Here is a 23,293-nt window from a genome sequence, read left to right as displayed (position 1 = left end):
AGTAAAAGCTCTGAAATGGGCATGAAGAAGCATGCATGGGCAAGGTGAAGATCAGTAACTGATGTTAATGCCAACACATCTCTCAGTGTCCTTGTGAAGTTCATAATAGGTGCTCATGGCTGCACTGTGCCTGTGGAGGACAGGGAAGATCCTTATTCCTGCAAACTACTCAACATCACGAATCCAGGTAAGTCTTTTCCTCAGCCCTACCACTGTCGTGTACAATGGTCCTCCCTTACCCACGGGAGATGCATTCCAAGACCTCCCCCGGCCCGTGGATGCCTGAAATCTTGCATAGAACCAAATCCTATGTACACTGTTTTCCCCTGTTCCTCCATAGCTGTGATACAGTTTAATTTATAAATTAGGCACAGTAAGAGATTAACAACAGTAAGTAGTAATGCAACAGTTGTAACGGCATACTATAATAAAAGTTATGTGAGTATGATCTGTCTCTCAGAGTATCTTACTTACAAATTTAATGCTTTTTCCATATAACTAAGCACTTATCACACATGGCCATAACTTTGGCAGTTTGAATTGTGACAGCAAAATTAACACAGATTTCTTTTTCCTCCTTCACAGTTTCACAGATAGACTATTGTTCTTATGGTAGATCTTAGCAACTTCAACTATGATGTTTTTTCCTTCCCTTATTCAGTGGAGAGCTTTCACTTTTTCACCTAAAGGAAGCACTTTCTGGCTTCTGTTTGGCACATCTGAGTTGCCAGCATCACCACTCTTGCCCTTGGAGGCCTTATTGACATAAAATAAGGATCACTTGAACACAAGCAGTGCAGTGCGTGGATGGTTGACCAGATAACCCAGACGGCTGCCGAGTGACTAATGGGTGGGATGTGCTGGACAAGGATGAGTCACGTACCAGGCAGGATCAAGCTGGATGGCTCAAAATTGCATCATGCTGCTCAGAAGGGCCCGCAGTTTAAAACTTATGAATTATTACTGGAATTTTTCATTTAATGTTTTTGGACAGTAGTTAAATGTAGATAACTGAAAACTTGGGAAAGCGGAACTGCAGTTAAGGGGTGGGTGGGCTACTGTGCAAATTTGATGTTAAGGAAGAGTTGTTGAGATAAATAGTATAGCAGTCTATTTTTGGCAGACTAAAATCAAACTTTCATTGAAATTTATCTTTCATCCTTTCTGACAGACTAACCACTTTGCGTGTCTGTGAAGATTCCTTATGAATATATATATGATTTTAGGATCCAGGAGAGTTTATTTTTCAGTATGGTTCCCACGCGTCTGGAAATTCCTTGTGTGTAGATAAATCCTGAGTTAGTAAAGTTTAAACTTACAGAAAACTGCTAATTTCACCAGCCTGTTGATTTATAATAGCCTTGATACAGATCTTATGAATCACCTTTCTCTAAGAACTATTGCCTAAGGTACAAAAGAAATAGTAAAAAAAAAAAAAAGAAAGAAAACACAATAATTTTATTTTATTCCTTACAGTTAAAAATTTGTGGGAGCTCTGATGAGATTAAAGACAAGTGGTCCTAATTAGGTTCTCTGTGTTGCCAGGGAAACAATTTTAGGAAGGTGATAACTTTATACCTTTATTTATTAGCATTTCCTATTATGTTCAGCTCTGGTTCTGAGGGAGGTTAAACTTCCCCACATCTTGAATCTACTGAGTATGACTTCAGGTGTTTTAAGACCTGTCACATGTGTATGATTATGTGCACCTTGCCTGTGTAGGTAGCAGCAGAGTAATGGTTAGGAGTAAGGGCTCTGTAGTCAGGCTTCCTGGCTTTAAATCTAGGCTGTGCCATTTCCTAGCTGTATGGCCTTCAAACAGTTATTTACAACTTGCAACCTCAGTGTCCTGATCTGTAAACTGGAGGGAAAAGTATTATACTTACCCCGTCAGGACTGACATGAGGATGAAATAAGTTGATACATATGAAGTATTTAGTTCTGGGATATGTTCGGTGTTTAATACTGTTATTTTTTTAAAAACCCGCCTTTTTATAAAATTGGGTTGTAATCAGCTTTTTAAATAAATTGGACCATATTTTCAGGTCTGTATTGTAAAACAGATGTTTCTTACTTAGGATGTCTATGAATTTAGTTAACATTGTAAGTAAAATTTTACGTATAATTGTGTTTTTCTGGGGAGAGGGTGACAGTGAATGTTTCCCTTTAACATTCACTGAGGTCCCAAAGGGACCGTGAACCTAATAAAATATTGTATTACTGATGACGTAAGAGAACAGATTATATTTGAAATTCAAATCCAGGCCAAGCCAAATTTAAAGAAAGCTTTAACCAGACTTTCTATTATTTTAAGTGCTGTTATTCATTAATAGTAAAGGAGTGAAGATTTTCATTAATAGAAAATTTTCATGTATATAATATTTAGGTTACCAATTTGTAAAAATAGGTATACCTAAATTAATATTTAGAATCTGATTTTATTACTTTGATTTAAATGGCATTTAGATTTATTTCAGTACCTTAAGGTCATCATGAACATTAATCATCATGATACCCTGGATGTATAGAAGTTTGATTAATAGGATTATCGGAGCAGCAGGCTATCTTGTGTCCAGATGGCTTGAAGTTCAAGTTACATTTGTTTTAGATAGAAAATAATTTTTCTAGATGGTTATAATTTTATTTACACATTCTCATTTATAAAATATATACATATTGTCAGTATTAAGATTAATACTTACAGTATTAAGTGTTAATATTAAAGTATTAAGTATTAATATTTTGGTATTAATAAGATTACATTTTATTTTCAGATATACAGAAATTCTGTTTTCTTCCCACACTCTAGCGGATCATTTGGGTAAGTGTGGGAAGAAAACAGAATTTCTGTGTATCTGAAAATAAAATGTAATCTTTATTAATATTGAATGTCTTGACTGACAATACATGTATATTTTATAAATATATATATGTTATAATCTTTAATAGACGTGCTTCACTTTGGATATCCTATTTACTGAAAATATTAAAGAGAAAAATTTTTGTTATTTTCCAGTATATTTGGAGTCTAGACTGTCTGGCCAGTGCTTGCCCCAACCCATGACAAAATCTGTATCCTCCTTTTTTCCCACCTGCTCATGTTTGTAAGTGGGTAGGAGCCAACAATTCTATTTAATCCTATTTTATTGAGCAGCTACTAAGCGTAAAATAGCACACTAGGAACTCTAAGGTAGGGATCCAAATGATCCTCTGGAGTGTGGGAAGGAAACAGAATTTCTGCTTATCTGAAAATAAAATGTAACCTTAATTAATATTGAATACATTGACAATGCATACATATTTTATAAATATGAGTATGTGTGCACATGTTTTTAACTAACAGGACCTGCATCAGGGCCTGTGTGACCTGCAGAGTTGGAAAATCATAGCTCTAAAACATACAAAGAATGTAGAATAATCTTTTAAAATAAGTTTTTAGATTATTTCTCAAGCTGGCATTGATATTTTCAGCCATATTAACTGTTTCATGTAGTCTATCCTGATTCATTTATGGTAGCTGAGAAAGGCATAAGGCATCCCAAAAGGGATGCTTTTGTCATTGATTAGACTCTGGGGAATAGAAAGAGCACTGAATCTGAAGTCAGTAGATATGGGTTTGATTTCTGCTCTGTCACTTTCTGTGACCTTAATCAGATACATCTCTGGAGCTCATTTTCCGACTCTGTAAACTGGAGATAATGCCACAACCACAGAGGGTAGTTGTAAAGATTAAATCTGATGGTATGTGACACATAGTAGGTGGTCAGAAATGCTGTGCTTAATGTGTTTATCTTTGTCAATACTATATGGCTAGTTTTTCAGTGCTATTTGAATTGATTTCAGTTACTTTTGTACAGTGATAATTGCCCGACATCACAAAAAGTGCTCAACGTGCAGTAGGATTTTTGGAATTTGCAGAGCAAGACAAATGTACTCATTATTTATGACTGCAATTAGTACTGTTTTTAATATCCCCATTTATCCAGCCTTTCCCCATTTATCCAATCTTTAATATTCCCCTATAGTGTTTATACACAGAGGCATATATGCATATGCAAAAGTTTATTAAAGTACCTCTAATAATTATTTTGCTAAGATGTGGCTGAAAATTTTGTTCTTGATAAGTTTTTTTTTTTTCTGAAGCACTTTAAAAATGTATTGCCATTTGTGAAAGAATTATATAACAAATCTAGATTTTGCTATCAAGCGTACTTCATATTGGTAAAATAAAAGATTGTGTTTGATTGTGTAAAACTCCTTTTGTTATTATTACTTCCTTAGTTCTGAATCAGGAGATTGAAGCATTCAGTCTTTTGGAAGACACTTCATCAGGGCTGTCTGAGGACCGAGTTGTCAGCGTGAGCTTCCGGGTTCTCTATCCAATCGTTATTACGAGTCTCGGGGTGTTTTACGACGCCGGTGATGTGGGTTTCCAGAGGAACATCACTGTCAAGCTTTATCAGGCAGAACAGGAGGTATGCACTGCTTCGTACATGCTTTGCCCCATTTTTATTTTTCAAAATCATCAGCATTTTTCCTTGTGGCAGTGCGTAGGTTGGGAGACTTCCACCTGTCTTCCCTTATGATTAGACACATTGTAGTGTAATACATTATAATGCTGGTTTGAGAAGAGACTACTGATGAATAAACATGTTATACCCAGGAAAGGAGGAGTTGGACCAGATTAGAAATTTCCAACCTAAAATCCCTGAAAGCTTAAGGAATTTAAAAAGCTGTTGATGAGTATTAAATATTTGGGACTCATAGGTGTAAGCAAGTATGATTGCCTCTTCCTTCCAACCCCAAAAGTCTATCAACATAATACAGGCTAACAGATACGTCAGACCTTTTTTATAATAAGAGCATAGAGGAAATAAAAGTTTAAAACAGCTGGGGTTACTGTTTCTGATATTTGAGGAAAGCCATTTGTTTCCTCAAATTTGTTCAGAGTTTGTCTGAAGGAGTGTAGCAAGGCATTGTATTTGAAAAGATCTGTCCCTGGACTTTAAACTATAGAAATCTTAAAAGAATTATACAGTGAGTGCTATATATCTAGAGAAGGAAATGGCAACCCACTCCAGTACTCTTGCCTGGAAAATCCCATGGACGGAGGAGCCTGGTAGGCTACAGTCCATCGGGTTGCAAAGAGTCGGACACGACTCAGCAACTTCACTTCACTCACTTCATACTTTCTCACTGGAGGAGGAAATGGCAACCCACTCCAGTATTCTTGCCTGGAGAATCCCATGGACAGAGGAGCCTGGCGGGCCATGGTCCATGGAGTTGTAGAGAGTCGGACATGACTGAAGTGACTAAGCACACCATAAATCCACCAAGTAAATTCTACAGTAGTTAATGTTTTGCTGTATTTGCTTTATGACATCTATTCAGTTCAGTTCAGTCGCTCAGTCGTGTCCGACTCCTTGCGACCCCATGAGTCACAGCACGCCAGGCCTCCCTGTCCATCATCAACTCCCGGAGTTCACCCAGACTCACATCCATCGAGTCAGTGATGCCATCCAGCCATCTCATCCTCTGTCGTCCCCTGCTTCTCCTGCCCCCAATCCCTCCCAACATCAGAGTCTTTTTCCACTGAGTCAACTCTTCGCATGAGGTGGCCAAAGTACTGGAGTTTCAGCTTTAGCATCATTCCTTCCAAAGAAATCCCAGGGTTGATCTCCTTCAGAATGGACTGGTTGGATCTCCTTGTACTATAGTCATTCATCAATCTAGCTTTTAAAAAAACACATATATTTTAGGGACTTTCCTAAAAAGTCATGGTTTAGTTGTTAAGACTGTACACTTCCAACTCAGGGCACACAGGTTTCATCCCTGGTCGGGTAACTAAGATCCCACACACTGCACAGCACAGCCAAAAAAAAAAAAATGTGTTTTAGATTAACTCACAGGCTTCAATAATATTTCAGCCCTAAACACTTCAGTGTGCTTATCATTAACTAGATTTTAATATTTGTTTACGGTTTAAAAAAATCACAGAGTATAATGTGCATAAACTACATAAACCTGTGTAATCCAGGCTCCTGTCACCCTGCCCCATTCCCTAGAGGCAATCACTGTTCTTGTTTTTAATCATGGGCTGGTGTTGCCTGTTGTAGGAGTTCATTTATAAGTAGAAGCATATACTAAGCACTCTTCAGAGTAAGGCTTCTTTCACTCAATGTGATGTTTTAGAAACTCATCCGTGTTATTGTCTATATCAGCAGATTTTTCCTTTGCCTTGTTGTAATTGCTAAGTTGTATTCCAGCAATACATGGTATTTATCTGTTCTGTCGATGGGCAACAGGGATGTTTCCAGGGTTTTTCCCCTTTTCTCTTGTATTGTTTTGGGGTTACATTTATTAACTTTGGAGTGTTAAAGCAACTTGGTATTCTTCTTGATCATGATGTATTAATTCTTTTTACATATGGCTGGAAATTGTGTTTCTTATGGACAGCATATAGTTGCTGCTGCTACTGCTAAGTCGCTTCAGTCGTGTCTGACTCTGTGCGACCCCACAGATGGCAGACCACTAGGCTCCTCTGTCCCTGGGATTCTCCAGGCAAGAATACTGGGGTGCGTTGCCATTTCCTTCTCCAGTGCGTGAAAGTGAAAAGTGAAAGTGAAGTCCCTCAGTCCTGCCCGCCTCTCAGCAACCCCATGGACTGTAGCCCACCAAGCTCCTCTGCCCATGGGATTTTCCAGGCAAGAGTACTGGAGTGGGGTGCCATTGCCTTCTCCAAGCATATAGTTAGGTATTCCTTTTTATCCAAGTCTGAGAATCCCTGCTATTTATAAGGGCTATTTATTCCATTTACACTTAAGGCAATTACTAAAGTGGTTGGATTTCAGTTTTTCTTTTTGCTATTTGTTTTCTATTTATCCTGTGTTTTTTGTTTCTCTTTTCTTCCTTTTTTTACCTCTTTTGGGTTGAGTATTTTTTAGAATTCCATATTAATATTTCTATTTTCCATTTAGCTACAGCTCTTTGTATTATTATTTTGTGTCAGTCTGGTTGACATAAGAATTACAATGTATGTTCTGAACTTTTTCAGTCTTCTTTAGCATTGTACCCCTTCATGTAAAATATAAGAACCTTGGAACTATATAATTCCATTTACTGTTCCCCATCTTTTTGTTCTAATTGTCATGCCTTATATCTATGTGTGCTATAAATCCCACAACACAGTATTATGATTTTTGCTCTAAACAGCTAAATATGTATTAGAGGAAAAAGTCATCTTGGCTACTTTAAAGACTTTCTCTTTATACATACTTGGTTTTATGCCATTTGGCTGTGTTATATCTTGGTGTGGTTTTTCTTTTTTTTTTTTTTTTTAAATCTTCCAATTTTATTTTATTTTTAAACTTTACATAATTGTATTAGTTTTGCCACATATCAAAATGTGGTTTTTCTTCGTGTGTTCCGCTCAGGGTTTGCCAAGTTCCTTCAACCTGTAAATTTATGTCTTTTAACAAATTTAGAGAACTTTTACCTATTTTTCATAAAGAAAATTTTTTCCCAGCCCCATTTCTGTCCATTCCTTCTGGGATTTGTTACTTATAGTTTCTTTTTCTCTAAAATATCCCATTTTTTCTAAGTTTCCTGTTTTTCTAAATTCATCTTGAACATATTTTCTCTGTGGTTTTGACCTAGATTATAATGATGGCTTTAAAATCCTGTCTGCTATACTAAATTTGAGTCATCTTGGCGTGTCTTTGTTGATTATCATCTTTTCTCTTGCATACAGTAACATTTTCCTGTTTTATCTTACATCGAGTAACTTTGGATTGAATCCTAGATACTGTGAATAATTCATTGTAGGATTGTGGATCCTGTTGTAGTCTTTGAGGAGAGTTGCTTTTGTTTGTTTCTTTTTTATATATATATAAATACATTTATTTTAATTGGAGGCTAATTACTTTACAATATTATATTGGTTTTGCCATACATTGACATGAATCCGCCTTGGGTGTACACGTGTTCCTCATCATGAACCCCCCTCCCACCTCCCTCCCCATCACATCCCTCTGGGTCATCTGAGTGCACCAGCCCCGAGTATCCTTTATCATGCATTGAACCTGGACTGGCGATTCGTTTCCCATATATTATACATGTTTCAATGCCATTCTCCCAAATCATCCCACCCTCGCCCTCTCCCACAGAGTCCAAAAGACTGTTCTATACATCTGTCTCTTTTGCTGTCTCGCATACAGGGTTATCGTTACCATCTTTCTAAATTCCATATATATGCGTTGGTATACTGTATTGGTGTTTTTCTTTCTGGCTTACTTCACTCTGTATAATAGGCTCCAGTTTCATCCACCTCCTTAGAACTGATTCAAATGTATTCTTTTTTGTGGCTGAGTAATACTCCATTGTGTTTATGTACCACAGCTTTCTTATCCCTTCATCTGCTGATGGACATCTAGGTTGCTTCCATGCCCTGGCGATTATAAACAGTGCTGCGATGAACACTGGGGTACACGTGTCTCTTTCCCTTCTGGTTTCCTCCGTCTGTATGCCCAGGAGTGGGATTGCTGGGTCGTATGGCAGTTCTATTTCCAGTTTTTTAAGGAATCTCCACACTGTTCTCCATAGTGGCTGTACTAGTTTGCATTCCCACCAACAGTGTAAGAGGGTTCCCTTTTCTCCACACCCTCTCCAGCATTTATTGCTTGTAGACCTTTGGATCGCAGCCATTCTGACTAGCCTGAAATGGTACCTCATTGTTGTTTTGATTTGCATTTCTCTGATAATGAGTGATGTTGAGCATCTTTTCATGTGTTTGTTAACCATCTGTATGTCTTCTATGGAGAAATGTCTGTTGAGTTCTTTGGCTCACTTTTTGATTGGGTCATTTATTTTTCTGGAATTGAGCTTCAGGAGTTGCTTGTATATTTTTGAGATTAGTTCTTTGTCAGTTGCTTCATTTGCTATTATTTTCTCCCATTCTGAAGGCTGTCTTTTCATCTTGCTTATAGTTTCCTTTGTTGTGCAGAAGCTATTAAGTTTAATTAGGTCCTATTTGTTTATTTTTGCTTTTATTTCCAATATTCTGGGAGGTGGGTCATAGAGGATCCTACTGTGATTTATGTTGGAGAGTGTTTTGCCTATGTTCTCCTCTAGGAGTTTTATAGTTTCTGGTCTTACGTTGAGATCTTTAATCCATTTTGAGTTTATTTTTGTGTATGGTGTTAGAAAGTGTTCTAGTTTCATTCTTTTACAAGTGGTTGACCAGTTTTCCCAGCACCACTTGTTAAAGAGATTGTCTTTTCTCCATTGTATATTCTTGCCTCCTTTGTCAAAGATAAGGTGTCCATAGGTGCATGGATTTATCTCTGGGCTTTCTGTTGTTCCATTGATCTATATTTCTATCTTTGTGCCAGTACCATACTGTCTTGATGACTGTGGCTTTGTAGCAGAGCCTGAAGTCAGGCAAGTTGATTCCTCCAGTTCCATTCTTCTTTTTCAAGATTGCTTTGGCTATTTGAGGTTTTTTGTATTTCCATACAGCTCTGTGAAAAATACTGTTTGTAGCTTGATAGGAATTGCATTGAATCTATAGATTGCTTTGGGTAGTATACTCATTTTCACTATATTGATTTTTCTTATCCATGAACATGGTATATTTCTCCATCTATTAGTGTCCTCTTTGATTTCTTTCACCAGTGTTTTATAGTTTTCTATATATAGGTCTTTAGTTTCTTTAGGTAGATATATTCCTAAATATTTTATTCTTTTCGTTGCAATGGTGAATGGAATTGTTTCCTTAATTTCTCTTTGTATTTTCTCATTATTAGTGTATAGGAATGCAAGGGGTTTCTGTGTGTTGATTTTTATATCCTGCAACTTTACTATATTCATGCTCTAGTAATTTTCTGGTGGAGTCTTTAAAGTTTTGATTCTTTTCCAATTTGGATTCCTTTATTTCTTTTTCTGCTCTGATTGCTGCGGCCAAAACTTCTAAAACTATGTTGAATAGTAGTGGTGAAAATAACACCCTTGTCTTGTTCCTGACTTTAGGGGAAATGCTTTCAATTTTTCACCATTGAGGATAATGTTTTCTGTGGGTTTGTCATATATAGCTTTTATTATGTTGAGGTTCAGTTCAGTCACTCAGTCGTGTCCGACTCTTTACGACCCCATGAATTACAGCACACCAGGCCTCCCTGTCCATCACCAACTCCTGGAGTTTACCCAAATTCATGTCCATCGAGTCAGTGATGCCATCCAGCCATCTCATCCTCTGTCGTCCCCTTCTCCTCCTGCCCCCAATCCCTCCCAGCATCACAGTCTTTTCCAATGAGTCAACTCTTAGCATGAGGTGACCAAAGTATTGGAATTTCAGCAATAGCATCAGTCCTTCCAAAGAACACCCAGGACTGATCTCCTTCAGAATGGACTGGTTGGATCTCCTTGCAGTCCAAGGGACTCTCAAGAGTCTTCTCCAACACCACAGTTCAAAAGTGTCAGTTCTTCGGCACTCAGCTTTCTTCACAGTCCAACTCTCACATCCATACATGACCACTAGAAAAACTATAGCCTTGACTAGACGGACCTTTGTGGGCAAAATAATGTCTCTGCCTTTGAATATGCTATCTAGGTTGGTCATAACTTTCCTTCCAAGGAGTAAGCGTCTTTTCATTTCATGGCTGCAGTCACCATCTGCAGTGATTTTGGAGCCCAAAAAATAAAGTCTGACACAGTTTCCACTGTTGCCCCATCTATTTCCCATGAAGTGATGGGACCAGATGCCATGATCTTCGTTTTCTGAATGTTGAGCTTTAAGCCAACTTTTTCACTCTTCTCTTTCACTTTCATCAAGAGGCTTTTGAGTTCCTCTTCACTTTCTGCCATAAGGGTGGTGTCATCTACATATCTGAGGTTATTGATATTTCTCCCGGCAATCTTGATTCCAGCTTGTTCTTCTTCCAGTACGGCGTTTCTCATGATGTACTGTGCATAGAAGTTAAATAAGCAGGGTGACCATATACAGCCTTGACGTACTCCTTTTTGTATTTGGAACCAGTCTGTTGTTCCATGTCCATTTCTAACTGGTGCTTCCTGACCTGCATACAGGTTTCTCAAGAGGCAGGTCAGGTGGTATGGTATTCCCATCTCTTTCAGAATTTTCCACAGTTTATTGTGAGCCACATAGTCAATAAAGCAGAAATAGATGTTTTTCTGGAACTTTCTTGCTTTTTCAATGATCCAGCAGATGTTGGCAATTTGATCTCTGGTTCCTCTGCCTTTTCTAAAACCAGCTTGAACATCTGGAAGTTCATAGTTCACGTACTGCTGAAGCCTGGCTTGGAGAATTTTGAGCATTACTTTACTAGTGTGTGAGATGAGTGCAATTGTGCAGTAGTTTGAGCATTCTTTGACATTGCCTTTCTTTGGGATTGGAATGAAAACTGACCTTTTCCAGTCCTGTGGCCACTGCTGAGTTTTCCAAATTTGCTGGGATATTGAGTGCAACACTTTCCCAGCATCATCTTTCAGGATTTGACAGAGCTCAACTGGAATTCCATCACCTCCACTAGCTTTCTAAGGCCCACTTGACTTCACATTCCAGGATGTCTGGCTCTAGGTGAGTGATCACACCATCGTGATTGTCTTGGTTGTGAAGATCTTTTTTGTACAGTTCTTCTGTGTATTCTTGCCACCTCTTCGTAATATTTTCTGCTTCTATTAGGTCCATACCATTTCTGTCCTTTATTGAGCCCATCTTTGCATGAAATGTTCCCTTGGTATCTCTAATTTTCTTGAAGAGATCTCTAGTCTTTCCCATTCTGTTGTTTTCCTCTATTTCTTTGCAGTGATCACTGAGGAAGGCTTTCCTATCTCTCCTTGCTATTCTTTGGAACTCTGCATTCAGATGCTTATATGTTTCCTTTTCTCCTTTACTTTTCGCTTCTCTTCTTTTCACAGCTATTTGTAAGGCCTCCCCAGACAGCCATTTTGCTTTTTTGCATTTCTTTTCCATGGGGATGGTCTTGATCCCTGTCTCCTGTACAATGTCATGAACCTCTGTCCATAGTTCATCAGGCACTCTATCAGATCTAGTCCCTTAAATCTGTTTCTCACCTCCACTGTATAATGATAAGGGATTTGATTTAGGTCATATCTGAATGGTCTAGTGGTTTTCCCTACTTGCTTCATTTTAAGTCTGAATTTGGCAATAAGGAGTTCATGGTCTGAGCCACAGTCAGCTCCCGGTCTTGTTTTTACGACTGTATAGAGCTTCTCCATCTTTGGATGCAAAGAATATAATCAGTCTGATTTCGGTGTTGACCATCTGGTGATGTCCATGTGTAGAGTCTTCTCTTGTGTTGTTGGAAGAGGGTGTTTTCTATGACCAGTGCGTTCTCTTGGCAAAACTCTGTTAGTCTTTGACCTGCTTTATTCTGTATTCCAAGGCCAAATTTGCCTGTTACTCCAGGTGTTTCTTGACTTCCTACTTTTGCATTCCAGTCCCCTATAATGAAAAGGACATCTTTTTTGGTGTTAGTTCTAAAAGGTCTTGGAGGTCTTCAGAGAACCGTTCAGCTTCTTCAGCGTTACTGGTTGGGGCATAGACTTGGATTACTGTGATATTGAATGGTTTGCTTTGGAAGGTTCCTTCTATTCCTGCTTCCTGGAGAGTTTTTATCATGAATGGATGTTGAATTTTGTCAAAGGCTTTCTCTGCATCTTTTGAGATAATCGTATGGCTTTTATTTTTCAATTTGTTAATGTGGTGTATTACATTTGCGTATGATACTGAAGAATCCTTGCATCCCTGGGATAAAGCCCACTTGGTCATGATGTATGATCTTTTTAATGTGTTGTTGGATTCTGATTGCTAGAATTTTGTTGAGGATTTTTGCGTCTATGTTCATCAGTGATATTGGCCTGTAGTTTTCTTTTTTTGTGGCATCTTTGTCAGGTTTTGGTATTAGGGTGATGGTGGCCTCATAGAATGAGTTTGGAAGTTTACCTTCCTCTGCAATTTTCTGGAAAAGTTTGAGCAGGATAGGTGTTAGCTCTTCTCTAAATTTTTGGTAGACTTCAGCTGTGAAGCCGTCTGGACCTGGGCTTTTGTTTGCTGGAAGATTTTTGATTACAGTTTCAATTTCCATGCTTGTGATGGGTCTGTTAAGATTTTCTATTTCTTCTTGGTCCAGTTTGGGAAAGTTGTACTTTTTTAAGAATTTGTCCATTTCTTCCAAGTTGTCCATTTTATTGGCATATAATTGCTGATAGTAGTCTCTTATGATCCTTTGTATTTCTGTGTTGTCTGTTGTGATCTCTCCATTTTCATTTCTAATTTTATTGATATGATTTTTCTCCCTTTCTTTCCTGATGAGTCTGGCTAATGGTTTGTCAATTTTATTTATCCTCTCGAAGAACCAGCTTTTGGCTTTGCTGGTTTTTGCTATGGTCTCTTTTGTTTGTTTTGTTGTTTGTTTCTTTTAGCCGTCAGTTAAATTGCTGGGCATGGACCCTGAACCCTGTCTCCCTTATGGTGAGCAGCAGCTGATGTCTCCAGTCTGTTCCCTTGGACTTAGATGAGCTGCTCAGATTCTGCTTCAAATGTGTCTTTCCTGACTCAGCTGCAGACTAGGACAGAGTTAATAGGAAGGATTGAGAACTCTGTGACCCTTTCCTTTCTGGGTTTTTCTTCCTCACTTGTTAGCCAATGTGTTTGCCTCCACTCTGTCTTCCGATTTCTAACCAGAAAGACTGCAGTTCTTATTTCAGAATTTTAGTTGTCCCCTGAGTATGCCTCAGACAAAGAGCCATTAAAAAAAAATATACGGGAAGCAGATCCAGTGCCTTTCTCACCTTCTGGGTATTGCTTTTCCTCCGGTGTATCCTTTGTGCATGTTCCAGTGTCTTCAAATCTTTTTTTGTAATGTTTTGTCTACTATACGTAATTGTTATCTGTAGGAGACTTGGCTTGTTGTCGCTGAAAGTAGAACCCTGTGCAGTTTTTTTAGGCATGTTTAAAAATGTTTTTGTGTTAAGGTTGATTGTTATTAACAGATACAATGTCAGAGTCACCAATAAACACCCAGATCAATTTAATATTAATTTTTTTGTTTGTCATATTCCTTCATCCTCTAAAGAACTTGTTTAGTTTGTAAATGTGCTTAATGACATAAATATAAGAGAGGGAGCAAATCTTAGTGATGATTCCAGCCATTATGATTCTAGTGAAAAGAGCTTTATTACTTAAGTATAGGAGTTCATATATTATTGTGATTAAAGGTTGCATTGATACTGAAGCTCAAATAGGTAACTGCAAGAGCCGTACTCTGAATTCCACTGTCAGCCTTACCTAGAAATGAGGATCAATCTTGAATTTTTTTTCATGATTAATTGTCTTAGTATATGTAGTGGGTTTTTTTTTTTTTTAAGCTGCTTTTATTTCTTTATCTATGTGGCTGCACCAGGCCTTAGTTGCAGTCTGTGGGATCTAGTTCCCTGACCAGGGATCAAACCTGAGCCCCCTGCACTGGGAGCATGGAGTCTTAGCCACTGAATCACCAGGGAAGTCCCTGTAGTCTTTTTGAGTTGTCACTCAAGTAGTTTGATTCAGATGTACAATATTTTTATCATGTTAATTTAATTTTTAGTTGCCATATTTTTTTTTTTACCCAAGGAGAGATAACTCTTTGTCCTCAAGGAATGTCTGATCTCAGGTGGATTGCAGTGGGTTCACAGGTAGTCATGGTGTATAAAGTATTACCACTGTATTGCCATAGACTAATACTGATGAAAGAAATACGCTTAATTCATTTAAACTCCCTTCATTCTGAACTTCTGCATGGTCTTGATAGCTTTAACAGAAGCATCTCCTGTAGCAAATTGGTATCTAAGAATAGCTATGAGAATAAGGAAATGTTCTTGCCGAAAACAAAAAGGAAGGACCCAAAGAAAACAATAGACATAATGAGAATCAGTCTTTTTTTAATGTTCCCATTTTTGTTTCTGTTTGTTCTTCTAAAGGTTCTTTTTGAAGGGTGATTGCTGAGTACCTTTGTTCTATGTAGAAGTCTATGATCTTTCAGTTTATTCTTAACCCTTTGGGGTTAAGGAACTGAGTTGACTTAACACCTTACACTTCCCTTAATGCTCCTCACCTCAAGGTATCGTTTTTATTTTTTTAAGGTTATGTGGATTATATTTAGTTTTTTAGAACTTCACGACAGCCTTGGTGATCTTAAATAGCTTTACTTGATAACCACGATTGCCCTGGAAAGCCCAAATGATGCCTAAACCGCAGTAGCACAATGTTAGTAGCCGCTGTTGGGGCAATGAGAATTTAGAATGTCAGCCGTGTGAGAACTTGCTGCATCTGATGGGAAGTTTTTCTTCTTGTCTTTTCCCCACCCAATCTGTAGGAGGCCCTCTTCAGTGCTCGCTTCAGTCCTCCGAGCTGTGGTGTGCAGGTGAACAAGCTGTGGTACAAGCCTGTGGAGCAATTCATCTTACCCGAGGTACTATAACGAAGAGACTCTGGTCTTGATGCGGGCCGTTATCGTCCTGGAGATGTGCTTCCAGGGGCAGGCATTTGATACTTTCCTGCCAGGACAGCTCTCCAGAGTGACAGATGACACTGCACCAGGGGTGTACTAAGTTGTAGCCCTGTGCACTCCTCCCACCAGAGAGCTTCATGGTGCCCCAGAGGTTCCCAACCACACCTTGAAAAGCATTGCATGTTACCATGGCTTCTTCAGTGGAGTAGAGCACTGCATGACTGCCTAAGTGACAAAGGTTAGTAGCAGGTGTGGTTGTTAGAAAGACGCTGACACTGTTTGAGTACATCAGATAGTTGCTTATCTAAACAACAAGTAGGTGAAGGGAAGTGCATATAGGCTAATGCCAAAAAGGTGGGTCACATTCCAAGATAAATTAAACTTCTCCAAGTTGTGGAAGATGTTTGAAACCATAACTATTCCTCAGCTGCCAAGGGCCTCGTCAGCCCTGGAGTTAAGCCCATATGTGGTTGTATCACATCGTGTATCACACAGTTAGACGTGAACAGACCGTTACTGTCAGCCTCACCCTTTCCAGGCTATTCCAGTCTGTCTGAGTACCTTTCTGAGCAGAGTGTTTTGGAACCACTGTGCAAGGCTCAGTTTCCCAGTCCTCTCTGGCAGACACCATCAGTCAATTTTGGCATTCACCCAGGGACACCAAAGCTGGATTAAGATGTGGAAGCTGGATGATTGACCAGCCCTGCTGGCTAACCAGGAAGCCTCTTCCTGCCACTGGTCACGTGGGTGGTGTTCACACTTGGGCAACAACAAAGTCACGCATTTTATAACGTGCTCTGGATCTTCGGAGCTGAGTACAGGTAGTCAAACTGTGTGTGTTAATTCCATGACAGTCAAAGCGAGCTCCTTTATTTCACCTATATGTGAACTTCTGTTGAAAAACATGTAAAGAAAAACAAAACTGAAACAAAAAATTTCCAAGTTCTTGGTGTTAGAAAAAAGACTTCAGTGAACATCTTTACACTCTCTTTGGGGTACCCAACTGGTTGTTTTCTTAGGATGAATTGTGGGTTCAAATTTTTACATATTTTTGAGGCATATGATTTTTTTTGGGAGAACAGTTTAGCAGTTTATATCCATTTGAATAGTCATCAGCATTATATGAGTTTACCTGTTTGTGTCCTTTTTAAATTTCATATATGAACTTTTTTCCTAGTTAAAGGAGATATGCACCATCAAAGGTATCTCTTAATAATAGTGGTTCAACTAAGAAGGATGGGCTAAGTGTTGGATCTCATTTTTTGTTTTTTTAAGACATTTTTCATTTTCACCAATAACAATTTTTTTTAATTTAAAAAAATATTTGTTTATTTGTCTGCGTCGTGTCTCAGTTGCAGCACAGGGCATCCCCGTTGCATCATGCGAGATCTTTCACTGCAGTGCGGGGACTCTGGCTGTGGCGTGTGGCCTCAGTAGCTGCAGCGCACAGGCTTCATTGCTCTGCAGCAAATGAGATCATAGTTTCCTGACCGGGGAGCAAACCCACATCACTTGCCTTGGAAGTATGGACCCAAACCACTGGACCACCAGGGAAATCCCGGATTTCAGTTTTTGAAGGAAGTCATTCTTTGATTTGTTAACTCATTTACTCAGAAAATGTTTTGTGAGCACTTAGTATATGCCAAGCACTGGAGGACATAGTACAGCAGGCCCTACCCGTGGAGCCGCTTGTGTACTGGTGAGGGTTGTTGTTTAGTTGCTCAGTTGTGTCCAACTCTCTTGCGACCCCACGGACTGTAGCCTGCCAGGCTCCTCTGTCTGTGTGATTTCCCAGGCAAGAATCCTGGAGTGGGGTGCCGTTTGCTTCTCTAGGGGATCTTCCTGACCCAGGGACTGAACCCGGCTCTCCTCATCAGCAGGTGGCTTCTTTACCACTGAGCCACCGAGCCAACTAGTGAGGACAGAAGAGCTGACATTGATGTTGTGCTTACCCTGCTGTGTCCCAGACACAGCTGTAAGCAGATTTCCTACACTGGCTTGTTGGTGAGGTCTTCTAGGATTGAAGCAAGTCATCAATGAGAGTCCTTCTTTCCTACTCAGAGCCAGTTTGGGCAGAACCTCACTCGGACCTTGTGTGATTCCCAAGGGAGAGGAGAGTGATTCTGTGGGGCTCACGAGTGCTAGCACATGTTCGGCGCTGTCCAGAAAGGTCTGGAACCTGCTGGAAGGTTGATTTTCACAAATGACTCATGAGGATTAGCGTGAGTAGGAAAGGAAAAACTGCCGCACCAGGAAGTGAGTACGTCTGTGCGGGCACGGTTGGGTGCAGGTGTGTGACTGGGCGCCTGTGGGTGAGCCTGAGTCCCTGCTCTGCCGCTCAGCGGCTCCGTGACCCGGCACTAACTTCTTCCCCTCTCTGTGTCTGTTCCCTCCTCTGTAAGGTAGACCCAGTTCAGAGGATTGTTCTAGCATGTAAATGATTTCATGGGGCTTCCCAAGTGATGTGGTGGTAAAGAATCCACCTGCCAATGCAGGAGACACAAGGGACGGTCCCTGGGTTGTGAAGATCCCCTAGAGTAGGAAATAAGTACCCACTCCAGTATTCTTGCCCGGAGAATTCCATGGACGGGGGAGCCTGGCGGGCTACAGTCCATGGGGTTGCAAAGTGTCGGACCCCAGCACACACACACTTAACACACTCAGGTGATTTCTTAGATGCAGAATGTTTAGAACGTGCTGCCATGTGGTGAGGTTCAGTAGATCAACGTGTGCTGTCCTCTTACTGCTGGTTCTCATGTGGATTTGTGGTTCTTGTTCTTCGAGAGCAGGGTCTTTTCTCCTGGGGGACCCTTAGCAAATGTCTGGAGTTGCTTTTAGTTGCTGCGGCCAGGTGTGGAACATGCCTGCCTCCTGTGGCGGAGGCCAGGGATGCTGCCCAACATCCTACAATATAAGGGACGGTCCCCACAGCACAAGATGACCTGGCCCCAAATGCCAGTGGTTCCCCAGGTTGAGAAACTCGAAGAGGAAGGAGTCCCAGGAGGAACAAAATAAGCTTTAATATTAACTTCAGCATAATCGCAATATTGCATCTACTCCATTATCTTGGTCACCTCATAGAAAGATTTACAGTTTGATTAATTAGTTAGTCCATATTATACTTTCCCTTAGAATGTCTTTGTCCTTAGGAAATCCGTGCTGAAGCCAAGGTGAAATGTATTTTACTTTCAAGTGATTTAGCAACAAAGAACAGCAGAAGAGTAGACAGAGATAAAGCCAGGGACTTCCCAGGTGGTTCAGTGGTTAATACTCTGCGCTTCCGCTGAAGGGGGGCAGGTTTGATCCTGGACGAGAGACTAAGATCCCAGTGCCATGCAGCATGGCCAGAAAGTTAAATAAAAAAGCACACATGTGGCCAAACATTGCCAGTTGTTGAGTCTAGAGGATTTTGTGTTAATCTGAACTTTTCTATGGGTTTGAAGTTTTTCAGAAAAAGAATCTAGGTTGGGGCAAAGGGCTGCCTTCCTTGACTGTGTTCAGGTCGGTATATATGGTAGAAGGTACTCATGATGGGAAGGACTCAGTCAAATCAGGCAGTGGCCATTTCAGTTATTAAGATGTTCGCTAGCTAAAGCCTTGTTCTGTTTTTTTTTTTTTAATTGAGATTTTATTTTATTTATTCTTGTTTTATTTTTTGGCTGTGCCATACGGCATGCGAGATCTTAGTTCCTCAACCAGGGATTGAACCCCTGGCCCCCTGCAGTGGGAGCACAAGGTCTTAAGCACTGGACTGCTAGGGAAATCCCAGCCTTGTGATCTTTATTTCCCTTGAAGCTTTAAGCTAAATTGGCTTTTGATTTTTCATTACATCCGAGTAGTCTTTTTTTCTTTTTATAAATGTGCACTTATTTAATAGTGTCTACATCTGAGGGAGTAGGATTGTGGATGAATTTTATTTTCTTCTATATATCTGTTTTTTAAATGTCCTGAAATAAATATTAGCCTTATTAAAAGAAAAAACTTTTAAAAATAAAATCCTTTCCTTTTACACAAAATCCTGGTCTTGTCGAAAGCTTGTTTAATTTCACGTATATATTCACTTTTGCTGCATCAAGCCCTTGTTGGACTTACTTGCACAGAAAAAAGCGATAGTGATGAATGGGTTTGCCTACATATCATCAGCAGAGAATAACCAAAGAAAAACAGATCGTTGATCCCAGTTGCAAGGGAGAAGTAGATAATTTGTTCATCATCATATTCTCTCTAAACTTCACAGTCTGCTGGAGTAACATGTCAGCAGTGTGGCTTGTCAGCTAATAAGCAGGGTTCTTGCAGTGTTTTCGTTGTGTGTCTCACTAAAGCAGAAATCTCAGTGTGGGGGGTGGCGTCGCACATTTAAATAGAAAACTGCTGTGTGTTTCTCTTAAAATATTTCTCTAATTTCGTATTTCTTTTAGGAGTGCACCTGAACCGGAAACTAATTTCAATAAAAAGCCTGTTCATTAGACCAAGTCACTAGAGACAGTCCTGTCAGTATCGTGGGGACTTACATACTTATTTTTTATGGAAGTTAAAATTCTTCAGCAGTAGTCATCTCTGCAGGCCATAAGAAATTGTTAATGGTTACAGGCGCAAAAATACTGTGTATGTTTAAGCTGCTCTATTGGTTTGCATGATGAGTTAGAAATAGGACACAGAAGGACCACATGGGTTGCAGATAGCTCACTTACGTTACAGGTGAGAGGACTTGTGAGAGCTCTTTTTTCCAGTCTGCACTGTGCTGTTCTTTCCTACCTTTTACTTTTGTAATTATGTTTTTATTTTCAGAAGCAATTACATATTTTATGTCTGCTTTCAAGGGATACTTGTTTTGGGTCATGCTGTGCAGCATGTGGGATCTTAGTTTCCTGACCAAGGGTTGAACCCAGGCCCCCTGTATTGGGAGCACAGATTCTTAACCACTGAACCACAAGTCCAGAAGTCTCCCTCCCTTTTACTTTAATTTCTTGATCTTAGCAGGGAACTGTCATAAACAAGGTGTTAGGCATCTGCAGAGATTCCTAGCTTAGTGATTGCTTTGTGTCAGAGAGTAGGAAGAAGGCATTTGAGAGAAGTGGGGAACAGAAATGTTAACAGTGACATGGAGCAGGTGCAGGAGAGGTGGGGAAGGGAGAGCGCTTCCCCTCCCTCACAACAAAACAACTGGCAGCTTCTGTAAGTTGAGTGAATGAACCAGGATCACTTTTGAGCCAATGAGTGTTTATGATAACTACTCAATTTAGTTAACATTATTATTTTTTTCTAATATTTATTCATTTGGCTGCCCCAGGTCTTAGCTGCAGCATCAGGATCTTTCATTGTGGCATGCAAACTCTTACTTTGGGCCTGTGGGATCTAGTTCTCTGAGCAAGGGTTTACCCTGGGCCCCCCTGCATTGGGAGCACTGAGGCATAGCCACTGGACTACCAGGGAAGTCCCTGCTCAATATTATGGATCTTATATTGGGACCCAGTCAAGGAAGATGGAGTTGGTGCCGGGCAGGAGAAATAGCAGTCAGGTGCCAAGTGTCAGTTGAATGGAGTGGACAAGAGAATTAACTTGCTTTGTCGTATTTGCCAGGTTTCTGTTTTCAAGGTGAAGCTTTTTTGGGTTACCATAGCTTTTTACTTTGATATGGTTCATTTGGAACTACAATCACAAAGATTCCTGGTGACCTAACTGCTACCTCTAGGGGACACTTTGAGTCGTTACCTGAGTTGACTGCAGCTTTCTCTAGCTTATGTTGCTGCTGCTAAGTCATTTCAGTCGTGTCCGACTCTGTGTGACCCCATAGATGGCAGCCCACCAGGCTCCCCCGTCCCTGGGATTCTCCAGGCAAAAACACTGGAGTGGGTTGCCATTTCCTTCTCCAGTGCATGAAAGTGAAAAGTGAAAGGGAAGTCGCTCAGTCGTGTCCAACTCTTCGCGACCCCCTGGACTGCAGCCTACAAGGCTCCTCCATCCATGGGATTTTCCAGGCAAAAAGAGTACTGGAGTGGGGTGCCATCGTCTTCTCCGTAGCTTATGTTGGGTTGGGCCAAAAAGTTTGTTGGGTTTTTCCGTAACATCTTTTGGGAAAACCAGAATGAACATATTGGCCAACTCAATATGATATACATCCTTCTGGTTCTGCTTAATCTGACGCAGTCCTTCTTCCCTATTCCTCTTTTGTTTTCCTCTTAAACTTTAATCATTAAGAGCTGATACCCAGCCTTCTGTTTATTTTATTCATTCTTCTATGCAGTTTCATCTATTACCACCTGTTTGTTACTGGCTGTTCAGTCTGTCTGCAGCCCACATTTCTTACGAACTCTGTATGCACTTCAACTGAACGCCTCCACTTGGAAGGTCCCCTGGGTGTTCTAGTGGTGATAGCATCTCCATCCACCCATTCTCACCTCCTGTATTTTCAGTCCTGGGTCATAGTGTCTCCTTTTTTTTCACGTCTCCAAACCAGAATCGTGGAATTTATCCTCAGCTCTCATATCCAAGCATTCACTAAGCCCTGTCAATTCTTTCTCCTAAACATATTTGGTTTCCCCCACTTTCTTCAATTTAAGTCTGAATTTGGCAATCAGGAGTTCATGATCTGAGCCACAGTCGGCTCCCGGTCTTGGTTTTGCTGACTGTATAGAGCTTCTCCATCTTTGGCTGCAAAGAATATAATCAATCTGATTTCAGTGTTGGCCATCTGGTGATGTCCATGTGTAGAGTCTTCTCTTGTGTTGTTGGAAGAGGGTGTTTGCTATGACAAGTGTGTTCTATTGGCAAAACTCTGTTAGCTTTTACCCTGCTTCATTCTGTACTCCAAGGCCAAATTTGCCTGTTACTCCAGTTGTTTCTTGACTTCCTACTTTTGCATTCTAGTCCCCTATAATGAAAAGGACATTTTTTGGGGGTGTTAGTTCTAAAAGGTCTTATAGGTCTTCATAGAAACATTCTATAAAGAAAGCTGAGCGTAGAAGAATTGATGCTTTTGAACTGTGGTGTTGGAGAAGACTTGAGAGTCCCTTGGACCACAAGGAGATCCAACCAGTCCATCCTAAAGGAGATCAGCCCTGGGTGTTCATTGGAAGGACTGATGTTGAAGCTGAAACTCCAATACTTTGGCCACTTGATGCAGAAAGCTGACTCACTGGAAAAGCTCCTGATGCTGGGAAAGATTGAAGGCAGGAGGAGAAGGGGTCGACAGAGGATAAGGTGGTTGGATGGCATCACCAACTCAATGGACATGAGTTTGGGTAAACTCCGGGAGTTGGTGATGGACAGGGAGGCCTGGCGTGCTGTGGTTCATGGGGTCACAAAGAGTCAGACACAACTGAGCGACTGAACTGAACTGAAACATATTTGGTATTAGTCCTTCCAAATTTTATCAGTGTTAAAGTTTTAGAAGAGCGTGATATGTTCCAAGGGGAAGAGGTGGTTGTTTCCAGGAGAAAGACTTATGATTAACCAAAAGCAGCCTCATATAGTCAAAGAGTTTAGGACTTAGCTTTCAAGTCCTGTCGTTGACCTTGTAGAGTATATAAACCAGAGTGTCTGTTGATTCATCTTTAATGGGTGTTAGCACATTAAAGTAGAGAAGGCAATGGCACCCTACTCCAGTACTCTTGCCTGAAAAAATCCCATGGACAGAGGACCTGCAGTTCATGAGGTCGCTAAGAGTCGGACACGACTGAGTGACTTCTCTTTGACTTTTCACTTTCACGCATTGGAGAAGGAAAGGGCAGCCCACTCCAGTGTTCTTGCCTGGAGAATCCCAGGGA

At 40.3% G+C, this 23,293-nt stretch overlaps 1 protein-coding gene across 5 annotated transcripts in view; it reads left to right on the top strand.

Moving 5' to 3' along the window:
• B3GALNT2 (beta-1,3-N-acetylgalactosaminyltransferase 2) overlaps positions 1-23,293 on the top strand; it is a 66,507-nt gene that overhangs the window by 19,218 nt on the left and 23,996 nt on the right. For 4 of the 5 annotated variants that reach the window (XM_061404878.1, XM_061404880.1, XM_061404877.1 and 1 more), the window contains exons 3-5: positions 87-187; positions 4,282-4,475; positions 15,393-15,488. In XM_061404878.1, coding sequence (XP_061260862.1) covers positions 87-187; positions 4,282-4,475; positions 15,393-15,488 — 391 coding nt within the window. The remainder of the gene's footprint in view (positions 1-86; positions 188-4,281; positions 4,476-15,392; positions 15,489-23,293) is intronic. The other variant, XM_061404879.1, reaches the window with a different exon arrangement.

This window comes from Bos javanicus, chromosome 28 (assembly GCF_032452875.1).
Source record: "Bos javanicus breed banteng chromosome 28, ARS-OSU_banteng_1.0, whole genome shotgun sequence".
NCBI lineage: Eukaryota > Metazoa > Chordata > Mammalia > Artiodactyla > Bovidae > Bos > Bos javanicus.
This window is presented reverse-complemented; position numbering and strand designations above follow the sequence as displayed.